This window comes from Odocoileus virginianus, chromosome 1 (genome assembly GCF_023699985.2).
Source record: "Odocoileus virginianus isolate 20LAN1187 ecotype Illinois chromosome 1, Ovbor_1.2, whole genome shotgun sequence".
Classification (NCBI taxonomy): Eukaryota; Metazoa; Chordata; class Mammalia; order Artiodactyla; family Cervidae; genus Odocoileus; species Odocoileus virginianus.
In genome coordinates this window covers 105,646,810-105,666,085 of record NC_069674.1, presented here as the reverse complement: position 1 = coordinate 105,666,085, position 19,276 = coordinate 105,646,810, and the positions used below count along the sequence as shown (strand labels likewise).

The following is a 19,276-nucleotide window of genomic DNA, read 5'->3' as shown; positions in this document are numbered from 1 at the left end:
CATATCAAGCAGAGCCCCGGTGGACTTTTCCCATCCAGGCAGCATTTGTTTTTCCAGTGACCCTACTGGCCACACTTAAAACAACAGATATTTTCTCAGTGAGACGGTGGCTCTGATCCAGGCTTCCTGGTTCTTGTCCTCACCATGGGTTTCCACAAGGGTGGGTAACCCTGAGGTGGTGCAGGGGTTAGGGCTGCCTATGGTAATTGTGCTGTTAACTTTTGAATCCTTTTTGCCTTTTCAGCCCCATCTCTACTGTTAAATACTGCAAAAGCCAAATCCATGAGCTGATTAATGGGTGTCTGGGGTTTCCAGCTCCCCAGATAGGAGTTACAGATAAATGGTTCAGATGACTGTCCCCGCTCAGAACTGGGGGGAGTAGGATTTCCCGGCTGTGGATCTCAGGGAGGTGAAGTCGTAAGGGGATCCTCTGAAACATCAAGCTCCTGAAGGGGAAGGAGGCACTTTGAAGGGTTGTGAACCAGGCACACCCAGCTGGAGTTGTTTAGACCTGGATTTTGGAATAGGGTCATGGACCTTTGGATAGATGGAACTTCCTCCCCCCGCCATTTTCCTTTCCTTTTACAAAATAGGCCAAGCTAGAAGATGGTATTGTAATTCAGTTGCCCAACTTTTTGTTTTGCCACATGTCTTGGTTTCCTAGTATGTGTTTGGATCATGCAGTATTGCAAAAGAAAATTAATTTCTTTTTCTTTAACCATCCTGTCTAAATTTTCTGCAGGTAGCTAATATGCATCCTAGCAGGGAGTCCTTTAGGATGCTTGTAGTTCCCCCATTTTTTGTTGGGATGTTTTGATAAGACGGGTCTGATTGATTCTTGTCAGACGGTAGTTATTTGTCCTGGCATTCTCCCAGTGTCATCAGTGGGATCCTTGTGAATGCCTGAAATCTGCCACATTGGCTAGCCTGAGGAGACCCTTGCCTTGACAAGGAGACCCTTTCAAGAAAGGGAATAAAAGGAGGGGGGGAGAAGCAGCCAGAATCCCAGGGCCTAGATCCTTTAGAGGCAGAGGGAGGAGACCTCCCTGAGCCAACTGAACAGATTACCTTTATCACTGAAAGAAACAAATAGAGCTGAAGGGTATCTCTCCTCAGGATGTGGTCCATGTGATGTTGAGGAGGCCTGTTGTTGAGTTGCTAAGCCATGTCCACTCTTTGTGACCTCATGGATGGTAGCATGCCAGGCTCTTATGACCTACACTATCTCCCAGAGTTTGCTCAGTCTCCTACCAATTGAGCAAACTCTGGGAGATAGTGGAGGACAGAGAAGAGCTACCTCTTCATAGAATTAAAAGAGGCAACACCCAATCTGCTGGCAAAGCCAGCAAGCAGGAGCAGGGATCAATAGATAGTCCAAGAGGTCAAGAGAGAAGAATATAAGAGAAATCTAGGACAGGAGGGAAGGTGTACAGTCATGATGCTTCCCAAGAGACATTTGTAAGCCCACCATCTCCTCTCAGGGGTTGGTAAAGTCTGCCTGTGACCCCCACGAGATAAGTGCTCACCCACACTTCTGTTCAGGGGTGCCTGGGCGCCCCACCAGATGTAACCCTTAAGAGGGAGCATGACACCTGGCTCGGTATCACAGTTGATGATGGGGGTGAAATAAGGAGGAAGACTGAGTGGGACTAGGAAGGTGCACAGCTGCAAGCTTCATAGCAGGGAGGACCTGCAGCCCTCTGGAGGGAAGTGCTTGCCCACAGCATTCCCTTGGGGGTGCAATGAAGCTGTAAGCCAGGCTGCAAATCTGGAGGAGGATTCAGGGAATTCCCAGTTTGGGCCCTCTTGTAGTTCCAGCATCCTGGAACTGGGTCTGGGACGAAGGATGAGCAGGGAGGGGAGGAGCCACAGGGGAAACTCACCCAACCAAGTTTTCAGTTGCGTGTGGCAGTCTATATTTGGATATCCGGTGGTCATCTTGTGGATCTTCTCAAGTTCACAGAGATAGAACAATAGAGGAAAGCAAAAGATCGAGGGCCCTTGGCCTTGGTGGGTTCCTTCACAGCCAGAGAACTGGTCTCTGCCAGATCCTGCAGGCAGCATGAGCCCCACCTAAGGGGCTACTTGAATGTACATGGCTTGTGACAAGTCCCCGTCACCCTTCAGAGGGGGAGCTGTAGCCCAACAGGTGGATGGGGATTATGCTCTTTGTGGCCCCTGTTGGGCAACGGAAAAGATGTTGAAGGAAAGAAAGTGGCGCACAAGAGGATTGTCACGTCCCAGGTCTTAAAAGAGTTCCTGGGATGGCTGCCAAGCATGGGTTCTTGGCTTCTAGCAGGATAGAATTCAAGAAAGAGCCATAGTAAAGAGAAAGAAAGCTTATTCAGGGAGATACACACTCCATAGACAGAGTATGGGCCATCTTGGAGGACAGGAGACACCTGAGGATGCGGGTTAGCACTTTCATGGGGCTGGCTAAGTTCATAGGCTGATGAGTGGGAGGACTAATCCCGCTGTTTGGGGAAGGGGTGGGGATTCCCAGGAATTGAATTAGGCCATTGCCCCCTTGGACCTTTATGGTTGGTCTGGGAACTGTCAGTGGCATCTGTGGGTGTGTCATTTAGCTTGCTGGTGTATCACAGTGAGCGTCCACTGAGGCGCACAGTCTGGTACCATCTTGTACCTGTTTGCTTCTACTCAGTTCAGGTCGTATCCTCAGGCTTTGTCATCCTTTTAAAGGTTGTGTCCTGCCGGATTCCTTTCTCAGTTTAATGTACATATCTGTTGTTTTCAACAGTTCCCTGGGGCATAAATTCCTCTAAAACTGATCCAGTTAAACGTGGGTTCCCCAGGTCCTTCTTTGAGATGTGCTCTGACCTCAGGGTTGCTCCTTCCAACTGACTCTTTCAGTGTTGCTCTCTGATAGACTAGGCCACCTGCCATTTAGCCTGTATCTCCAGTGAGTCTACAAACTTCCAGGTTGTCTTTCTCCGAACTGCCAGTGTTTCTGAAAGTGCCCCACAGTTGATCACAGAGTTCTTTCGAGAAGAGATTTTGAGCTCTGTTCTGTGGTCTGTTTGTGCTCTCATCCCTGACAGACTCTCTTGAGTTGCAGCTCTGGGGCTGGGGACAGTGGCATTCTTCTCTTTGAGTGACACCCTTCATTAGGCTTTCCTGATAGCTCAGTTGGTAAAGAATCCGCCTGCAATGCAGAAGACCCCGGTTTGATTCCCGGGTTAGGAAGATCTGCTGGAGAAGGGATAGGCTACCCACTCCAGTATTCTTGGACTTCCCCTGTGGCTCAGATGGTAAAGAATCCACCTGCAATGCAGGAGACCTGGGTTCAACCTCTGGGTTGGGAAGATCCCCTGGAGAAGGGAAAGGCTACCCACTCCAGTATTCTGGCCTGGAGAATTTCATGGACAATCCCATTGCCAAGAGTCAGATAGGACTAAGCGACTTTGACTGCATTAGGAACTTAGTGTTTGGTGGAGGGGTAGCAGCAGCAGCCCCAGAGCTCTTCAGTGGGTTTTTCCTGGTGTGGAGCCTTTATGTGGTGAGCTAGATCAGGCTGATGGGCTCCCAGTTTTCTCAGAATTGCTGTAGCCAGGTTAGAGCCTCCTTACAATGTGGGGATGACAGAGGAGGGAGCCTTCACCTCTCAGCTGTCCTCACCTGCAACTTCCATGTAGCACCAGGTACCTCTGGTGTGCATGAGAAAGACTTTTTCTTGTCCTTTCTTGTCTGCACCAGTCTGGGGTGGAGTTTCTCTTAGCTGAGCTGAGAAGGGTAGGGGGAGAGAGAGCCTGGGTTCAGATCCACAGACTACCACTGTTCTTACTGACTTGCAGCAAGAGTGTTTAGTGTTATTCTGTTTCTTCCCCAGTGGCTTGGAGTTAAAAGCCTTTGCCTGCAATGCAAGAGATGTAGGAGACATGGGTTTGATTCCTGGATGGGGAAGGTCCCCTGGAGGAGGAAGTGGCAGCCAACTCCAGTATTCTTGCCAGGAAGATCCATGGTCAGAGGAACCTGGTGGACCATAGTCCACGGGGTTACAAAGAGTCAGACATGACTGAGCACGCATGTGGACGAGGCTGGAATATTCTGTTCAGAAATGTTTGAGGATTTTTTTTTTTTTTTTTTTTTGGCTTCATAGGGTCTTAGTTGAGGCACATGGGATCGTCTTTGTGCTATGCAGGATCTTTCATTGTGGTGTCTCGGCTTTCTAGTTGTGGGGCATGGGTTCTCTAGTTGTGGGGCATGGACTCTAGTTGTGGTGTATGGGCTCTCTAGTTATGGAGCATGGACTCTAGTTGTGGGGCATGGACTCTAGTGATGTGTGGGCTCTCTAGTTGTGGGGCATGACTCTCTAGTTGTGGGGCATGGACTCCCTATTTATGGTACATGGGCTCAGTAGTTGTGGCGTGAGAGCTTAGTTGCTCCTAGGCATGTGGGATCTTAGTTTCCTGATCAGGGATCAAACCCATTTTTTTTTTTTTTTTGCATTTCAACGTGAGTTCTTAACCACTGGACCACCAGGGAAGTCCCCTAGAAATGTCTGAGGGATTTTAATTGTTGATTTTTATTTTTATTTCAATGTGTCAGAGAGTGTGGTTTACATAATTAATTCTTAAATTTTTTGACTCCTTTAGGATCTCTAAAAATCTTGCCATTTGACTATTTTTGTTTCTGGAATACTAATTAAGCATATTTATTAGGGTTTCTCTATCATCCATATTTTTGGCTTGTATAGTATCAATATATGCAGGCCTTTAAATGTTTTATAGCCCTGTGTTTTAGGTACCTTTATGCAATTTGTCAAACTCTTCTTCAAGGAGGTGATATCTGCAGTTCAGCTAGTCTGTTCACTTTATGTTTTAACTTTGGTGCCATTTGTTTTTCTGTTTTGGTGACCGTACTTTCCACCCCCAGTGTTTCCAGTTGGATCTTTTTCTCTAAAATCTCCACTTGTTCTTTAGTCTTATCTACTGGGCTTTGTTCAGTAACTTCCTATTCTTATTTACTACTTTAATACTTTGAGATATACTTCTTAATTTTGTTTTTAAGTTTTCGTAATATATGTGAAAACTTGTTTGTATCCATATCCTTCACAAAAATAGGTGTTATTGCTCTTTAATTTGTATAGGGAGTATAAAATACTATGCCGCTATCATGATTGCAGTTTCCTTAGTGTTTTATTATTCCTTCTGAGATGTTCTATTCCTGTTTTTTACCTGTTTTTCTATGTTTTCTTATTAATTTCTAGTAAGTTCAATTACTCTAACTCTGAATATATATCAGTAGTTTTACAGTAGTGGTCTGGGTACACCTGGGAGTCCTGAGTCCCTTTCAAGGGGGCAGTAAGGTGAAAAATATTTTGTAATTATACTATGATATTATTTACTGATTAAGCTGTATTGAGATTTGCAGTTATAGTGGGTGAACTACTGTGGAGTAATCCACAATTACCCACAAAAGCTGTTAAAATGTTTCTTGCCAACCAACTACATATCTCTATGAGGCAATAAACCAGCATGTCACATGTCATTGAATGCACAAGCCAGTGTAAGAATCCAGCTGACTTCTCGTAAACCAGACATTAAACAGCTTTTCAAAGTATAAAACAATACTACTCTTCTCACTGATTCTTTTTAAAGAGTAGTATTATGCCTACAAGGGTTTTTTTTTCTTTTCTTAATATTATTGCCTGATGAGTTTTTACATTTTAAATTTTGATTAGTAAAATTTTTTAAAAAGTTTTTCAGTTTGAATCTCTAGTAATTCAAATATTGGTAGCTATAACCTACATAACAGTTCTTTGATGGGTTTGTAGGGATTTTTAAGAATGTGAAGGGATCCAGAAACCAAAACTTTTGAGAACAGCTCCTGCAGAGTTTTCTGTCATTTTTTATCATTTTTATTTTTCTAGAGCCATGTATTTATCTATCTACTTTTAAAGCTTCTGATTCTTGCATGAGGATTTTTTTTGTGAATTGTTGCAGGGGTTCACTGCAAGGCCTTGGAGTTATACTCGTGGCTGAGGTAGGAACAGCATGGGGATCGGCATGGACTGAACCTGGAGGAGTCCACGTTCAGGCCTCCTGTGCTCTGTCCTTCCAGTGTGAGGCCACACTGAAACTCCCCTTAGTTAGTGGTGAAAATCCAGTAGCCTGTGTAGCCGACTCAGTACCCAAGCACTGATTAGGAGCTAATCATAGAGGCTCGACAGCAAAAGTCCCAGACTTTCAGAGGCGCAGGGTTTACTTCCTCAGGTGGGAAAGTTTTATCATGTGGGGAACAATGCCTGTTCATGTAGGAAATATTTACCAGCCAATATTTACCAGTCCTGTAGGCAGCCTCCAGCCTGCGGTGTTCCCTTTTATACAACTTGTTAATAACTCTTTGACACCTACACGTGGATCCTGAATTGCTGTATTAATGTGTACTTCTCCCAAAGTTAAAGAGCTCTCTTCAGAAGAGAATACTCTTGACACAGTTTTTGAGAGCATTTTGGAAATATTGTGGCTTATATTCTGGCTGGTTTCTTTCTAAGGCAGTAACATGATACATGCCAGAATTCTTGAAAGAAAAGGGAGTTCCTTTTTGGCCCGTGAATAGGGAACGCTTGCTCTGTTCACAGTCCCTGTGGTGACCCTTGCCCCAGCTTCCAGCTTCATCTAGTGCGGTGTTCACTCTTTTTTTTTTTCTGAGGTTCACTCTTCTGCATGGTGCTTATATCACATCACATAGCTTTGATGTGATCAGTCATGATACAATCATTATAAATCAATTATTTATCATATGGCAATGTATGTATCAGTGAATGCATGATAAGTTTTTAAGATTAATGTTCAAATGTGACATTTTCAGTTTTCTTATTCACAGTTTCATGGACCTTTTTGGTGTGGGGACACAGATCTTCCTTTAGCTTACAGGCCATTGTCCCTTTTTGTCCCTGATTAATTTCTTCTCTGTCTTCTCTGTCTGTCCTTTCCTGGAACTCCTTCAGTTTGACATTGTATATCTCAGATCTCTTTTCCTTTTCCCTTACTTTGCTCTTCTAATTTTGCTCTGCACTACACAAGAATTCAATTACTTCATTTACAAACATACAATTTTATTTTTAACCTCATTTTCATTTATTCGGTTACTTTTGAAATTTTCAGTACTTGTATTTTAAAATTTTTCCAGAATTGTTTTCATATTTACCATCTCCTCTCTTCTATAATAGCTTTATACCAGTTTTATGAATATATTTTCTATATTTACTAGTTAGAATTTTAGATATTTACAAATGATTCCTACATTAATTTTCTTTTATGTTATTTTCCCTTGCTTTTTCATTTTCATATTTTTCTTTAAAGCTCTTTTATTTCCCCAGATTTGGTTAGGTAAATCTGGTTTTCATTCATGATTGTAAATGAAACTGATAGTTTCCTCATTAAAATTATAAGCTGTCTGGTGTCAGCCTTGAATGCACAGCCTGACGGTAGCTCAGTCTGTGCGTTTAATTCTGGTGCAAACTGAACAGTGGTGGCTCTCATTTCAGTGCTAGTGCTAAGTCTGTCACAGCCTGTGAGCCAGGAACAGGCCCCTTGTTAGCAAAAGTAGCAACAGAGCTCCCTGTCTTGCAAAGGAAATGTTTCTCGTGTTTAGTATTGTAGATTTCTTACCATTTTTGTATCATTTCAGTGAGATTTTGAAATGGAGGTAGGCGGGAAAGGCATTCTCAGTTTCAGATGTTATAACTGAACTCAAGGAACTTCCCTGGTGGCTCCGAGGTGAAGGATTGGCCCGCCAAGCAGCAGACACAGGTCCCACCCCTGGATTGGTAAAATCCCTTAGAGAAGGCAGTGGTAACCACTTCAGCATCCTTTCCTGGGAAATCCAATGGACAGAGAAGCCTGGTGGGCTAAGTCCATAGGGTTGCAAAAGACATGACTTAGCGACAAAACAACTACAATTGAACTCATTACAGCCTGTAGATATGTTAGAAGCATGCTTTTTTTTCCCCCCAATCTTACATGACTGACTTCTTCTAAGATAAATATTTGAACTTGGAGAAGTCTCACTTCTGAGTTTGAGGCACCAAGACTTGGTGGTAAAGGGCGTAACCTATGGGCCAGGCTCCTGAGCTGGAGTCTCAGCTTTCATAGAATAGACATTAGGCGTGTGATGTAGTCCTTGCCTCCCTCTGTGTCCTCATGATGGATGTAAAAATTATCCAATATTAATAAATTTAAGAGATTTAGATGAGTTACTGTTTGTAAAGTGCCTCTAACAGTGCCTATAAGTCACTCGTAACTGCTAGATGAGTGTTTGTTAAATTAAAAATAATATGTATATACAGCTATATATAAAAACACACACAGTTGACATTTGAACAGCATGGGTTTGAACCGTGTGGGTCCAATCATGCGTGGATACTTCAGCAGCAAACACTGGAGCTCTACATGGTCCACAGCCTGGGATGCAGAGCCCGGACACAGAGAAACAGGTGAGGGGACTGACTGTAAATTACACACGGGTTTTCAGCTTGACTTCAAGGGGCGTGTTGGCATTCCGAGCTCTGCGTTGTTCCAGGCGCAACTGTATTATGAATTTATTCCAGATAGTAATTTGTCTTGAAGAGTTGAGATGTATTTGAATTGCTTAAATAACCATCACTATGTTCTCTGTTTAATTTTTTGCAGCTTATCGTGAGCCGCATTATTATTACCAGTTCACAGCTCGATATCATGCAGCTCCCTGTAACAGTATCTATAATATTTCTTTTGAGAAGAAACTTCTTCAGATTTTAAGCAAACTTGTTCTTGACCTTTCATGTGAAGTTTCCTTACTTAAGTCTGAATGTCATCGTATTAAAATGCAAAGGGCTGGTTTGCAAAATGAATTGTTTTTTACATTTTCAGGTAAGTATATGCAATTCTTTAAGGAAAAGGAAGTTAGAATGTGAACTAATTCTAGAGATGTGTTATTAATTACCAGCAGCATTTTTAGAATGTAAATACTATTGATCTGAATGTTTCATATTCTTTACTTTCATGTCTTAGTTCTAATAGCCCTCAAATAAATTTCTGTTAATTCATGTACTTAGTGAAAGGTTTGGATTCCCAAATAACTTAAACATTGCTATCATAATTTACTATAGACTAGAATTTAATATAAGGAATATCTATCATGGTGTTTAGCTACCAAGATTTAATTTGTAAAACCGTAGTTATATAATAAATAGGTTAATAGTGTAGACCACAGAGACTGTTCTAACAGCTCAGTGTGTCTTTCCTAATAGTGCAGAGTAAAAGCCCAATATTTTCTGGAAAACTGAGAATTGGACTTCATATCCGAGGACTTAGATTTATAAGAGGTCTGTTTATGAATTAGCATTTAGGAACAACCGTGCATGTGTTTTTAATGAGTCCCGGTGGCAGTCTGAGTGCTCTGTTTGCTGTTTCCTCGCTCTGTCTTTGATTCATCTATTTTCGGTGTCTCATTGCACTTACCCATTTCTCTGATATTCCCTTTGCTTTTTCTTGGAACATCTAGGATTGAATGATTAGATATGAGTGAGAGAGATGAGGCTTTCAGGGAAAAGAATAAGTTGGGTTCAGTACCATTTTCCAGTCTTTTGTCTTCTTTACTCATTCTCTCTTCTGCCAAAAAACTTTTGAGAGTTGTTTTCCAGTGTCTGAGGCAAAGTATGAAAGACAAATTATGAAAGATGCTTTCCTTAGCTCATCACAGACCCACTATTAGCATTCATAAGAGTTATGGGGTATTTGTACCTGGTGTATTTAATAGGTGCTATCAGTAGGTATTTAATACTTATTTTATATTTTTAATTGGAGGATAATTGCTTTATAATGTTGTGGTGCTCTCTACTGTACACCAACGTAAATCAGCCATAATTACATGAAGTAAAGTGAAGTCGCTCAGTCGTGTCCGACTCTTTGCGACCCCATGGACAGTAGCCTGCACCAGGCTCCTCCATCCATGGGATTTTCTAGGCAAGAGTACTGGAGTGGGTTGCCATTTCCTTTATATATCCCCTCCCTCTTGCGCCTCCCCTCCATTCCAGCCCTCTGGGTCATCACTTAGTGCCAAACTAGGCTCCCCTTCTAGCTTGCTGCTAGTTATCGTTTCTACAGATGATAGTGTATATATGGGAACTTGCCTGGTGGCTCAGTGTTAAAGAATCTGCCTGCCAATCCAGGAGACACAAGAGTCATGGGTTTGATGCCTGTGTTGGGAAGATGACCTGGAGAAGGAAATGGCAACCCACTTCAGTATTCTTGCCTGGAAAATCCCATGGACATGTCAATGCTACTTTCTCAATTTGTCCACCAGTCCATTCTCTACGTCTGATCTCTATGTCTTCTCTAAATAGGTTCATCAGTACTATTTTTCTAGATTCCATATGCATTAATAAATGATGCTTGTTTTTCCCTTTCTAATTCTATAACAGGCTCTAGGTTCACCCACCTCACTATAACTGACTCAGGTTGTTCCTTTTTATGGCTAATATTCCATTGTATACATGTACCATGACTTCTTTATCCATTCACCTGTTGATGGACATCTAGGTTGCTTCCATGTCCTGGCTATTATGTGCTGCAGTGAACATTGGGGTACATGTGTCATTTTGAATTTTTGTTATCTCAAGGTATATGCCCAGTACTGGGATTGCTGGGTCATACAGTAGTGTTGTTTCTAGTTTGCTAAGAAATCTCCATACTGTTCTCCATAGTGACTGTACCAGTTTACATTCCCAGCAATAGTGCAGTAGGGTTCCCTTTTCTCCACATCTTCTCCAGCATTTACTGTTTGTAGATTTTTTGATGGCCATTCTGACTGGTATGAGGTAATAAACTCATTGTAGTTCTAATTTGCATTTTTCTAATAATGAGCAACGTTGAGTATCTTTTTATATGTTTATTGTCCATCTGCATATTATCTTTGAAGAAATGTCTGTTTTGGTCTTCTGCCCATTTTTTCATTGGACTGTTTGTTCTGATATTGAGCTGTATGAGCTGCTTATAATATCTTGGAGATTAATCCTTTGTCAATTGCTTCATTTGCAATTATTTTTTCCCATTATGGAAGTTATATTTTCCTTTTGTTTATTGTTTCCTTTGCTGTGCAAAGTTTTTAAGTTTAATTAGATCCCATGTGTTTATTCTTGTTTTTATTTCCATTACTCTAGGAGGTGGGTCAAAGAAGATCTTGCTGTGATTTATGTCAAAGAGGTATTGCCTATGATTTCTTCTAAAGAGCTTTATATTTCCTGTCTTTACATTTAAGTCTTTAATCCATTCTGAGTTTATTTTTTGTGTATGATGTTAGGAAGCATTCTAATGGCATTCTTTTACATGTAGCTGTCCAATTTTCCCAGAACCACTTATTGAAGAGCCTGTCTTTTCTCCATTTTGTATTCTTGCCTCTTTTCTCAAAGATAAGGTGCCCATAGGTGCATGGGTTTATCTCTGAGCTTTCTATCTTGTTCCATTGGTCTATATTTCTGTTTCTGTGCCAGTACCATACTATCTTGATGACTGTAGCTTTGTAATAATAGTCTGAAGTCAGGAAGAGTGATTCCTCCAACTGTTTTTCTTTCTCAGGATTGCTTTGACTCTTTGGTCCTTTTGTATATCCATACAAATTGTGAAATTTTTTGTTTTACTTCTGTGAAAAATTCCACTGGTAGTTATATACAGATTGCTTTGAATCTGTAGATTGCTTTGAGGAATCTTTCCATGCCGAGGATAACCTCCACTTGATTGTGGTGTATGATCCTTTTAATGTGTTTTTGGAGTCTGTTTGCTAGAATTTTGTTGAGGACATTTGTGTATATGTTCATCAGTGATATTGACCTGTAATTTTCTTTTTCAGTGATATCTTTGTTTTGTCTTGGTATCGGGGTGATGGTGGGCTTGTAGAGTTTGGTGGTTTTCGTTCCTCTGCAATTTTCTGGAAGAGTGTGAGCAGGATAGGTGTTAGTTCTTTAAATGTTTGGTAGAATTCATTTGTGAAGCCATTTGGCCCTGCACTTTTGTTTGTTGGAAGATTTTTCATCACAGTTTTGATTTCAGTGCTTGTGATTGCTCTGCTCATATTTTTATTTCTTCCTAGTTTAGTCTTGGAAGGTTGTACTTTTAAAGAATTTGTCCATTTCTTCCAGGTTGTCCATTTTATTGGTAAATAATTGTAATAGTCTGTTATGATTCTTTGTATTTCTGCATTGTCATAACCATCCCTTTTTCATTTTTAATTTTATTGACTTGAGTCTTCTCCCTTTTTCTTGATGAGTCTAATGGTTTGTAAATTTTATTTATCTTCTCAAAGAATCAATTTTTAGTTTCATTGATCTTTGCTATTGTCTCCATCATTTGTTTTTCATTCCTTTCTGCTCTGATCTTTATGATTTCTTTCCTTCTTCTAACTTAGAGGTATTTAAAAATTCTTTGTCTAATTGCTTTAGGGGTAAGATTAAGTTGTTTATATGATGCTTTTCTTGTTTCTTGAGGTAGGCTTGTATTGCTATGAATTTCCCTCTTAGCATTTGCATCCCATAGGTTTTGAGTTGTATTTTCATTGTCATTTGTTTCTAGGTATTTTTATTTTTTAATTTTCTCTTTGATTTCTTCAGTGACCTCTTGGTTATTCAGAAGCATTTTATTTAGCCTCCATGTGTTTGTATTTTTTACAGTTCTCTTCTTGTATTTCATATCTAATTTTATAGCAATGTGCTCAGAAAAAATTGCTCAAATCAATTCTTTTTTTTAATTTACTAAGGCTTGGTTACTAACCTAAGATGTGATCTATCCTGGGAAATGTTCCAGGTGCACTTGAGAAAAAATGAATTCCATTGTTTTTGGATGAAATATCCTGGAGATATCAATTAGGTCCCTCTGGTCCAATGTGTCATTTAAGGCTTGTATTTCTTTTTAATTTTATCTGGATTATCTGTCCATTGGTGTGAGTGGGGTGTGTTAAAGTCCTCCACTATTATTGTGTTACAGTCAATTTCCCTTTTTATATTTGTTTGCATTTGCCTTGTATATTGAGGTACTCCTATGCTGAGTGCATATATATTTATAATTTTATTATCTTCTTCTTTGATTGATTGCTTGATCATTATGTTGTGCCCTTGTCTCCTGTAATGGTCTTTAAAGTCTGTTTTATCTGAGTATTGCTACACCCACTTTCTTTTGATTTCCATTTGCATGGAATATTTTTTTCCAGCCACTCTCTTTCAGTCTGTATGTGCCCCTACAAACAAAAAAAAGGATGGACAAACACTTAAGACATATGGTGAAAGCAACACACCCAGATAGGAACAGCCAAAGAAACACTCACAGAGAGAACAGAAAAGAGGAAAAAGATTTAAAAAGAGTGAAAACAGGAACCAAAAAAGAAGAGAGAAGTCAATCCAATAAACAAACTTAGAAGTGAAAACAAATACTGAAAACTAGACTGGCAAACTGCAAAACCAAAATCATGGATAAAAATGCAATGTGATGAAAGAGTATTGAAAAGTAAGATGAAAATAAAATAAAATAAATTTATTTAAAAATAAAAGCAATTTTAAAAGGAACAGGTAAAAAAATAAAAAATTAAAGGAATAACAGAAAAAGAACAATAACAGAACAATACCAAAAAAGAGCCAAAATATATATGTAGAGATAGTGGTATTAAGAAGCATATCCTTCTTTGTTCTTCATTGTCCTCTCCATACGGTGACCTCCAGCCAATCTCCCTACTCAGAAAATCCTCCAATATTTCTAGGAAGAGCTCTGGGCCTGCTCTTGGCATTATGGTTCAGCTCATACTGAGATCTGGCCTCACTCCAGCTTGTACTTGCTACCGAAGTCCACAGTTACCCCAAAGTTCACAGTCTCAAGCAAATTGCAGGGACTTAATCTACTGCACCTCAGCTGTAGGAGCCAGTTTCCATCCTCTTCCCTGGTCACACATCCCGTGGTGGTCTGTTTTGGTTTTAGCCCTGCCTCTGCTTGTAGGCTTCCCTTCAGTGTCTGTCCCCCTCCCAGATAAGAGTAAGAGACAACAGTGGCTTATTAGGGCTCACTTGCTTAATCAGGCTGGGGAGAGGGAGAAGGGTGGTAGACACAGTTGGGGTGTGTGGGGAGTGCCTGCTACGGCTGAGGCCTTTGGGAAGCTGCCACAGTCTGAGGCAGGTTTTGCGCTCCCCCAGGTGTTGATCTTGGATTGTGGGTCTCTCAGCAGAGTCAGGTTGCCTAGGCTCCCAGGAAAGGGTGGACAGTGACTTAACGCCTGCTCACAACTTGGTGGCAGCTGTGATCTCTTGGGTCGGGACTAGAGCAGCATCTTGCCCCGTGCCTCTGGCATTCACGCAGGCTTTGGCAGAGCCAAGCAGCCTGTGTTCTCCCCTCGGGGACTGCAGATTGCAGTTGTGGTTAGTCCTGCCTAGGGTGGTGGCCGGCCAGCATACCTACCTCTGGGGCCCCGAGCCTCGGCTCGTCCCAGCTATGGCACTTGTGAAGGCTGTGTCCTGCAGACTCTGTGTGTGTGGGGCCAGAGAGTCCCCGCAGCAGTGCTCACCTGCCTCCCTGGTTTTCCTCAGCTCCGTCGTCCTGGCCTCCTCACAGTACCTTTATGGCAGTCAGCCCCAGGCCTCTCCCTGGGGTCTGGCCTGTGACGTCTTAGTCTAGCGCCCGGAACCCGCTTGCCACAGCAGGCACGGAAGCAAGCGTTTCAGGCTGGGGATCGCTGGTGGCACTGACCTCTGTGGTGAAGTCTCTCCGCTCTGCCTCCTGAGCACATACTGCTGTGCTCCGCTCTGAGGGTGCAGAGCTCCCCACTTTCTCCGCTTGAGAGGGGCTCCTGAGTTTGCGGAAATTTTTCCCCCTTCACAGCTCCCTTCCCAAGATGCAGATCCCATCCCAAACTCTGATGCCTCTCTCTTTCTCTTTTTTTTTACTTACATCTTTTGCCCTTCCTCCTGTGGAGGTTAGCTTGCCTTTTTGGAAGTCTAGGGTCTTCTGCCAGCACTTAATAGGTGTTCTGTAGGAGCTGTTCCAGAGGTATTTTTGATGTGTTCGTGGGCAGGTGATCTCCATATCTTATTCCTCCACTGTCTTGTAAGTCCCCTAATAGCTTTTGGAAAACCAGAAAGTGGGCTTGAACCCATTAGAGAAAACAGATGGTGTTCACAGCAGGCTTGATTTGCATTTCTCTCATGAATAATGATGTTGAGCATCTTTAAATACATTTGTATATCTTTTTTGGAAAAAAGTCTATTCAGGTCCTTTGAATTAAAGAATAACAATAAAAATTTTCAATTTTTTCCTTATCTTTATTGATTTATAATTGACATATAACAATATGTAAGTTTAGAGGATTTGATGTGTGTATACATTGCAAAATGCTTACTATAATACATACTATAATAAGGTTAAGCACATTGATCATCTCACATAGTTACCACTTATTTATTTCTGCAGTAATGAACTTTAAAAATCTACTCTTTTAGCAACATTCAAATATATAATACAGTATTATTCCCTGGTGGCTCAGTTGGTAAAGAATCTGCCTGCAGTTCAGGAGACTCAGGTCCATCCCTGGGTTGAGAAGATACCTTGGAGAAGGAAATGGCAATCCACTCTGATAGTCTTGCCTGGGAAAGCCCATGGACAGAGGAGCCTGTCGTTCTATAGTTCATGGAGTTGCAAGAGAAGGACAGGACTTGGCGACTAAACCACCACTGTTATTAACTCTAATCACTGTGCTCTATATCAGGGTTCCCCACCCCAAGCCCCTTGGCTTGTTAGGAGACAGTCTGCACAGCAGGAAGTGAGTGGTGGGTGAGTGAGGAAGCTTCATCAGCTGCTCTCCATCACTCACATTACCACGGGAACCATCCTCACCTGCATCTGTGGAAAAATTGTCTTCCACAAAACTGGTCCCTTGTGCCAAAAAGGTGGGGGTAGGGTACTTTACATCACATCCCTGAACTTGTTTGTATTCTTTGTCCTCTTCCATTCGTTTCCCTCATCCTGCACCCCTGGCAATCACCGTATGTTCTCTTTTTCTAAGTTCAGTTTTTTGCAGGTTCTACGTGTGAAATCATACAGGATTTGTCTTTCTCTGTCTGACTTGTTTCACAAATGCCATTAAGTTTTATCTGTGTTGTTACACATGGCAGGAAGTCCTTCATTTTTCATGATTGAATAACGTTCCTGCTTTATGTGTGCACCACGTTTTCTTTATCCATTCATCTGTTGATGGGCTCCCAGGTGGTTTCTCTGCCTTAAGTATGGTAAACAACGCTGCAGTGGACAGGAGAGCACAGATAGCTACGAGATGGTGATTTCATTTCCTTCAGATTGTATCAGATTATATCCAGAACTGGGATTTCTGGATCATATGGTAGTTCTTTTTTTTAGATTTTTGAAGAAACTCCTTACTATTTTCCTTAGTAATTATACCAATTTATATTCCCACTAATGGTGTACAAGAACTCCCTTTTCTCCACATCCTTGCCAGCACTTATCTCTTAGATAATGATCATTCTAACAGGTGTGGGTAATCTCATGGTTTTGACTTTCATTTCCCTAATAATTTGTGATTTTGAGCACCTTTTCACTTACCTGTTGGCCATTAGAATCCCTTCTTAGAAAAAATTGTTCAGGTTGTTTTCAATTTTTAATTGGGTTATTATTATTATTATTTGATTTTGAAATGTATGAGTTTCCTATATATTTTGAATATTCTTGTCTTACCAAATTTATGGGCTTATCACATATTTTATACAATTCTCTAGGTTGTTTTTTCAGTTTGTTGATTCTTTCTTTTGCTCTGAAGAATCCTTTTTTAGTTGTATGTAGTCTCGTTTGTGTATTTTTTTTTCATTGCTTGTGATTTGTTGTCATATTCATAAAGTCATTTCTAACACCACTGTTGAGGAACTTTTCCCCTGTGTTTTCTCCTAGGAGTTTTATGGTTTAGGTTTACATTTAAGTCTTTAATCCTTTTTGAAGCTAATTATTGTGAGTGGTATAAGATAGGAATATAGTTTCATTCTTTTGCATGTGAATATCCAGTTTTCCCAGTATTGTTTATTGTGTAGAGTACCTGTCCTCAGCTAAGTATTCTTGACTTTCTTGTCAAATATTAGTTGACCTTACATGCATAGGTTTATTTCCTGAACCATCAGTGCTGTTCCATGGGACTGTGTGTCCGTTTTCATGCCAGTACCGTATTGTTTTGACAACTACACTTTTGTAGTATAATTTGAAATTAGAAGTGTGATACTTCCAGCTTTGTGTTTCTTAGGACTGCATTAGTTATTTGGGGTGTTTTGTGATTCTATACAAATTTAAGAATTTTTTTCTATTTCTGTTAAAAAATACATTGGAATTTTAGTAGAGATTGCATTGAATCCATAGATTGCTTTGAGTTGTATGGCTGTACTAACAATATTAATTCCATTCAATTTATGAACGTAAGATAGCCCTACTTATTTGTGTCTTCTTCAGTGTCCTTCATCATTGTCTTACAGTTTCCATTGCGTGGATCTTTTGCCTCCTTGTTTAAATTTAATCCTACATATTTTTTATGGTATTGTAAATTGGATTGTTTTATTTATTTCTTTCCAGATAATTTGTTATTAAATAGAAATTATACCAATTTTGGGTATTAATTTTACATCCTGAAATGTATACAAATTCTTTTTAAATTTTATTTCTACCAATTTATTGCTACTAACCCGTCTCCCTCCACCCTCCTCATGCATGTGTTCTCAGTCATGTAACCCCATGGACTGCAGCCCACTAAGCTCCTCTGTCCATGGACTTTTCCCGGCAAGACTGCTGGAGTGTGTTGCCATACTGGGTTGCCATTTTATTCTCCCCAAATTCTCTTAAAGAGTATAACAGTTTTTGGTGCAGTCTTTAGTCATATGCAGGCAAAGCCAGTTTCACATCTTGTTTGATTCAGGTGTCTTTTATTTGTCGTGCCTAACTAGGAGTTGGTGATGGACAGGGAGGCCCGGCGTGCTGTGATTCACGGGGTCGCAAAGAGTTGGACACGACTGAGCGACTGACCTGAACTGAACTGAACTAGCTAGGACTTCCAGTTCTTCTATTATAGGGATAATGACAAAGGGCATCCTTTTCTTATTCCTATTCTTGATTTTTGAAGAAAATCTTTCAACCTTTCATGTTGAGCATGATGTTAGCTGTGGACTTGCTATACGTGGCCATTATTATGTTGAGGTATATTCCTTCTGTATCCAATTTTGAGATTTCTTTATTTTGAATAGTTGTTGGATTTTGTCAGACACATTCTTGCATATATTGAGATGACCATATGATTTTAATTTTTTCATTCTGTTAATGTAATAAATCACATTTATTTACATATGTTGAAACTTCTTGCATCTCAGAGATGAATTGCACTTGCTCATGTTATTTCATGCTTTTAACCTGCCACTCATTTGGCTTGGCACTATTTTGTTGAGAATTTTTCATCTATATTCATCGTGAATATTGGTCTGTAGGGTTTTTGTTTTTTTTTCTGTTAGTGTTTGTATCTGGATTTGGTATCAGGCCTTGTAAAATCATATAAGTGTGTGACCTCCTCTTCAATTTTTGAAAGTTTGGGAAAGATTAACATTAGTTCTTCAAATATTTGATGCAATTCGCCAGTGAAGCCATCTGGTTCTGGAGTTTTGGGGTGGAGTGGGGGGTTTGGTTACTGATTCTATCTCTAATTACTATTGATCTGTCAAAAATTTTGTTTATTTATGATTCAGTCTTGGTAGATTTCAGTTTCTGGGAATTTACCAGTTTCTTCTAAGTTGTTCAATTTTAGGTGTGTAGTTACTCATAGAAGTCTCTTTGGTTTCGGAGTAATGTCTCCTCTTTAATTTATAATTTCACTTATTTGGGTCCTCCTTTATTTCTTATTCTAGCTAAACATTGTCAGTTTTGCTAATCTTTTCAAAAACCAAGTTTTGGTTTTGTTAATCACTTCTATTTTTCATCTCTATTTCATTTATTTCTGCTCTAATCTATCATCTCCTTTCTTCTAATAAGGTTGGCGTTAGTGAGATTTTCTTTTTTTTTTTAGTTCTTTGAGGTATATTAGGTTTTTAATTTCAGTTTATTTTGCTTTGTGTGTACTCAATTTGTTTTTTTCAAAGAATTTTGAAGTTTGCTGTCTACATTTAGGTCTCAGATTCATTTTGAGTTAATTTTTGTATATGCTGTGAAATATAGGTCCAACCTCATACTTTTGAAATGTGGATGTACAGTTGTCCCAGTACCAATTTTGA

General features: G+C 40.3%; 1 protein-coding gene across 3 annotated transcripts in view; it reads left to right on the top strand.

Moving 5' to 3' along the window:
- The window catches only part of ZPBP (zona pellucida binding protein), a 117,033-nt gene that overhangs the window by 27,721 nt on the left and 70,036 nt on the right, over nt 1-19,276 (top strand). For all 3 annotated transcript variants that reach the window (XR_011489326.1, XM_070471924.1, XM_070471916.1), the window contains one exon: nt 8,655-8,873. Coding sequence is in view for 2 of the 3 variants with exons in the window: in XM_070471924.1 (XP_070328025.1) it covers nt 8,655-8,873 (219 nt within the window). In the remaining variant the exon portion in view is untranslated. The remainder of the gene's footprint in view (nt 1-8,654; nt 8,874-19,276) is intronic.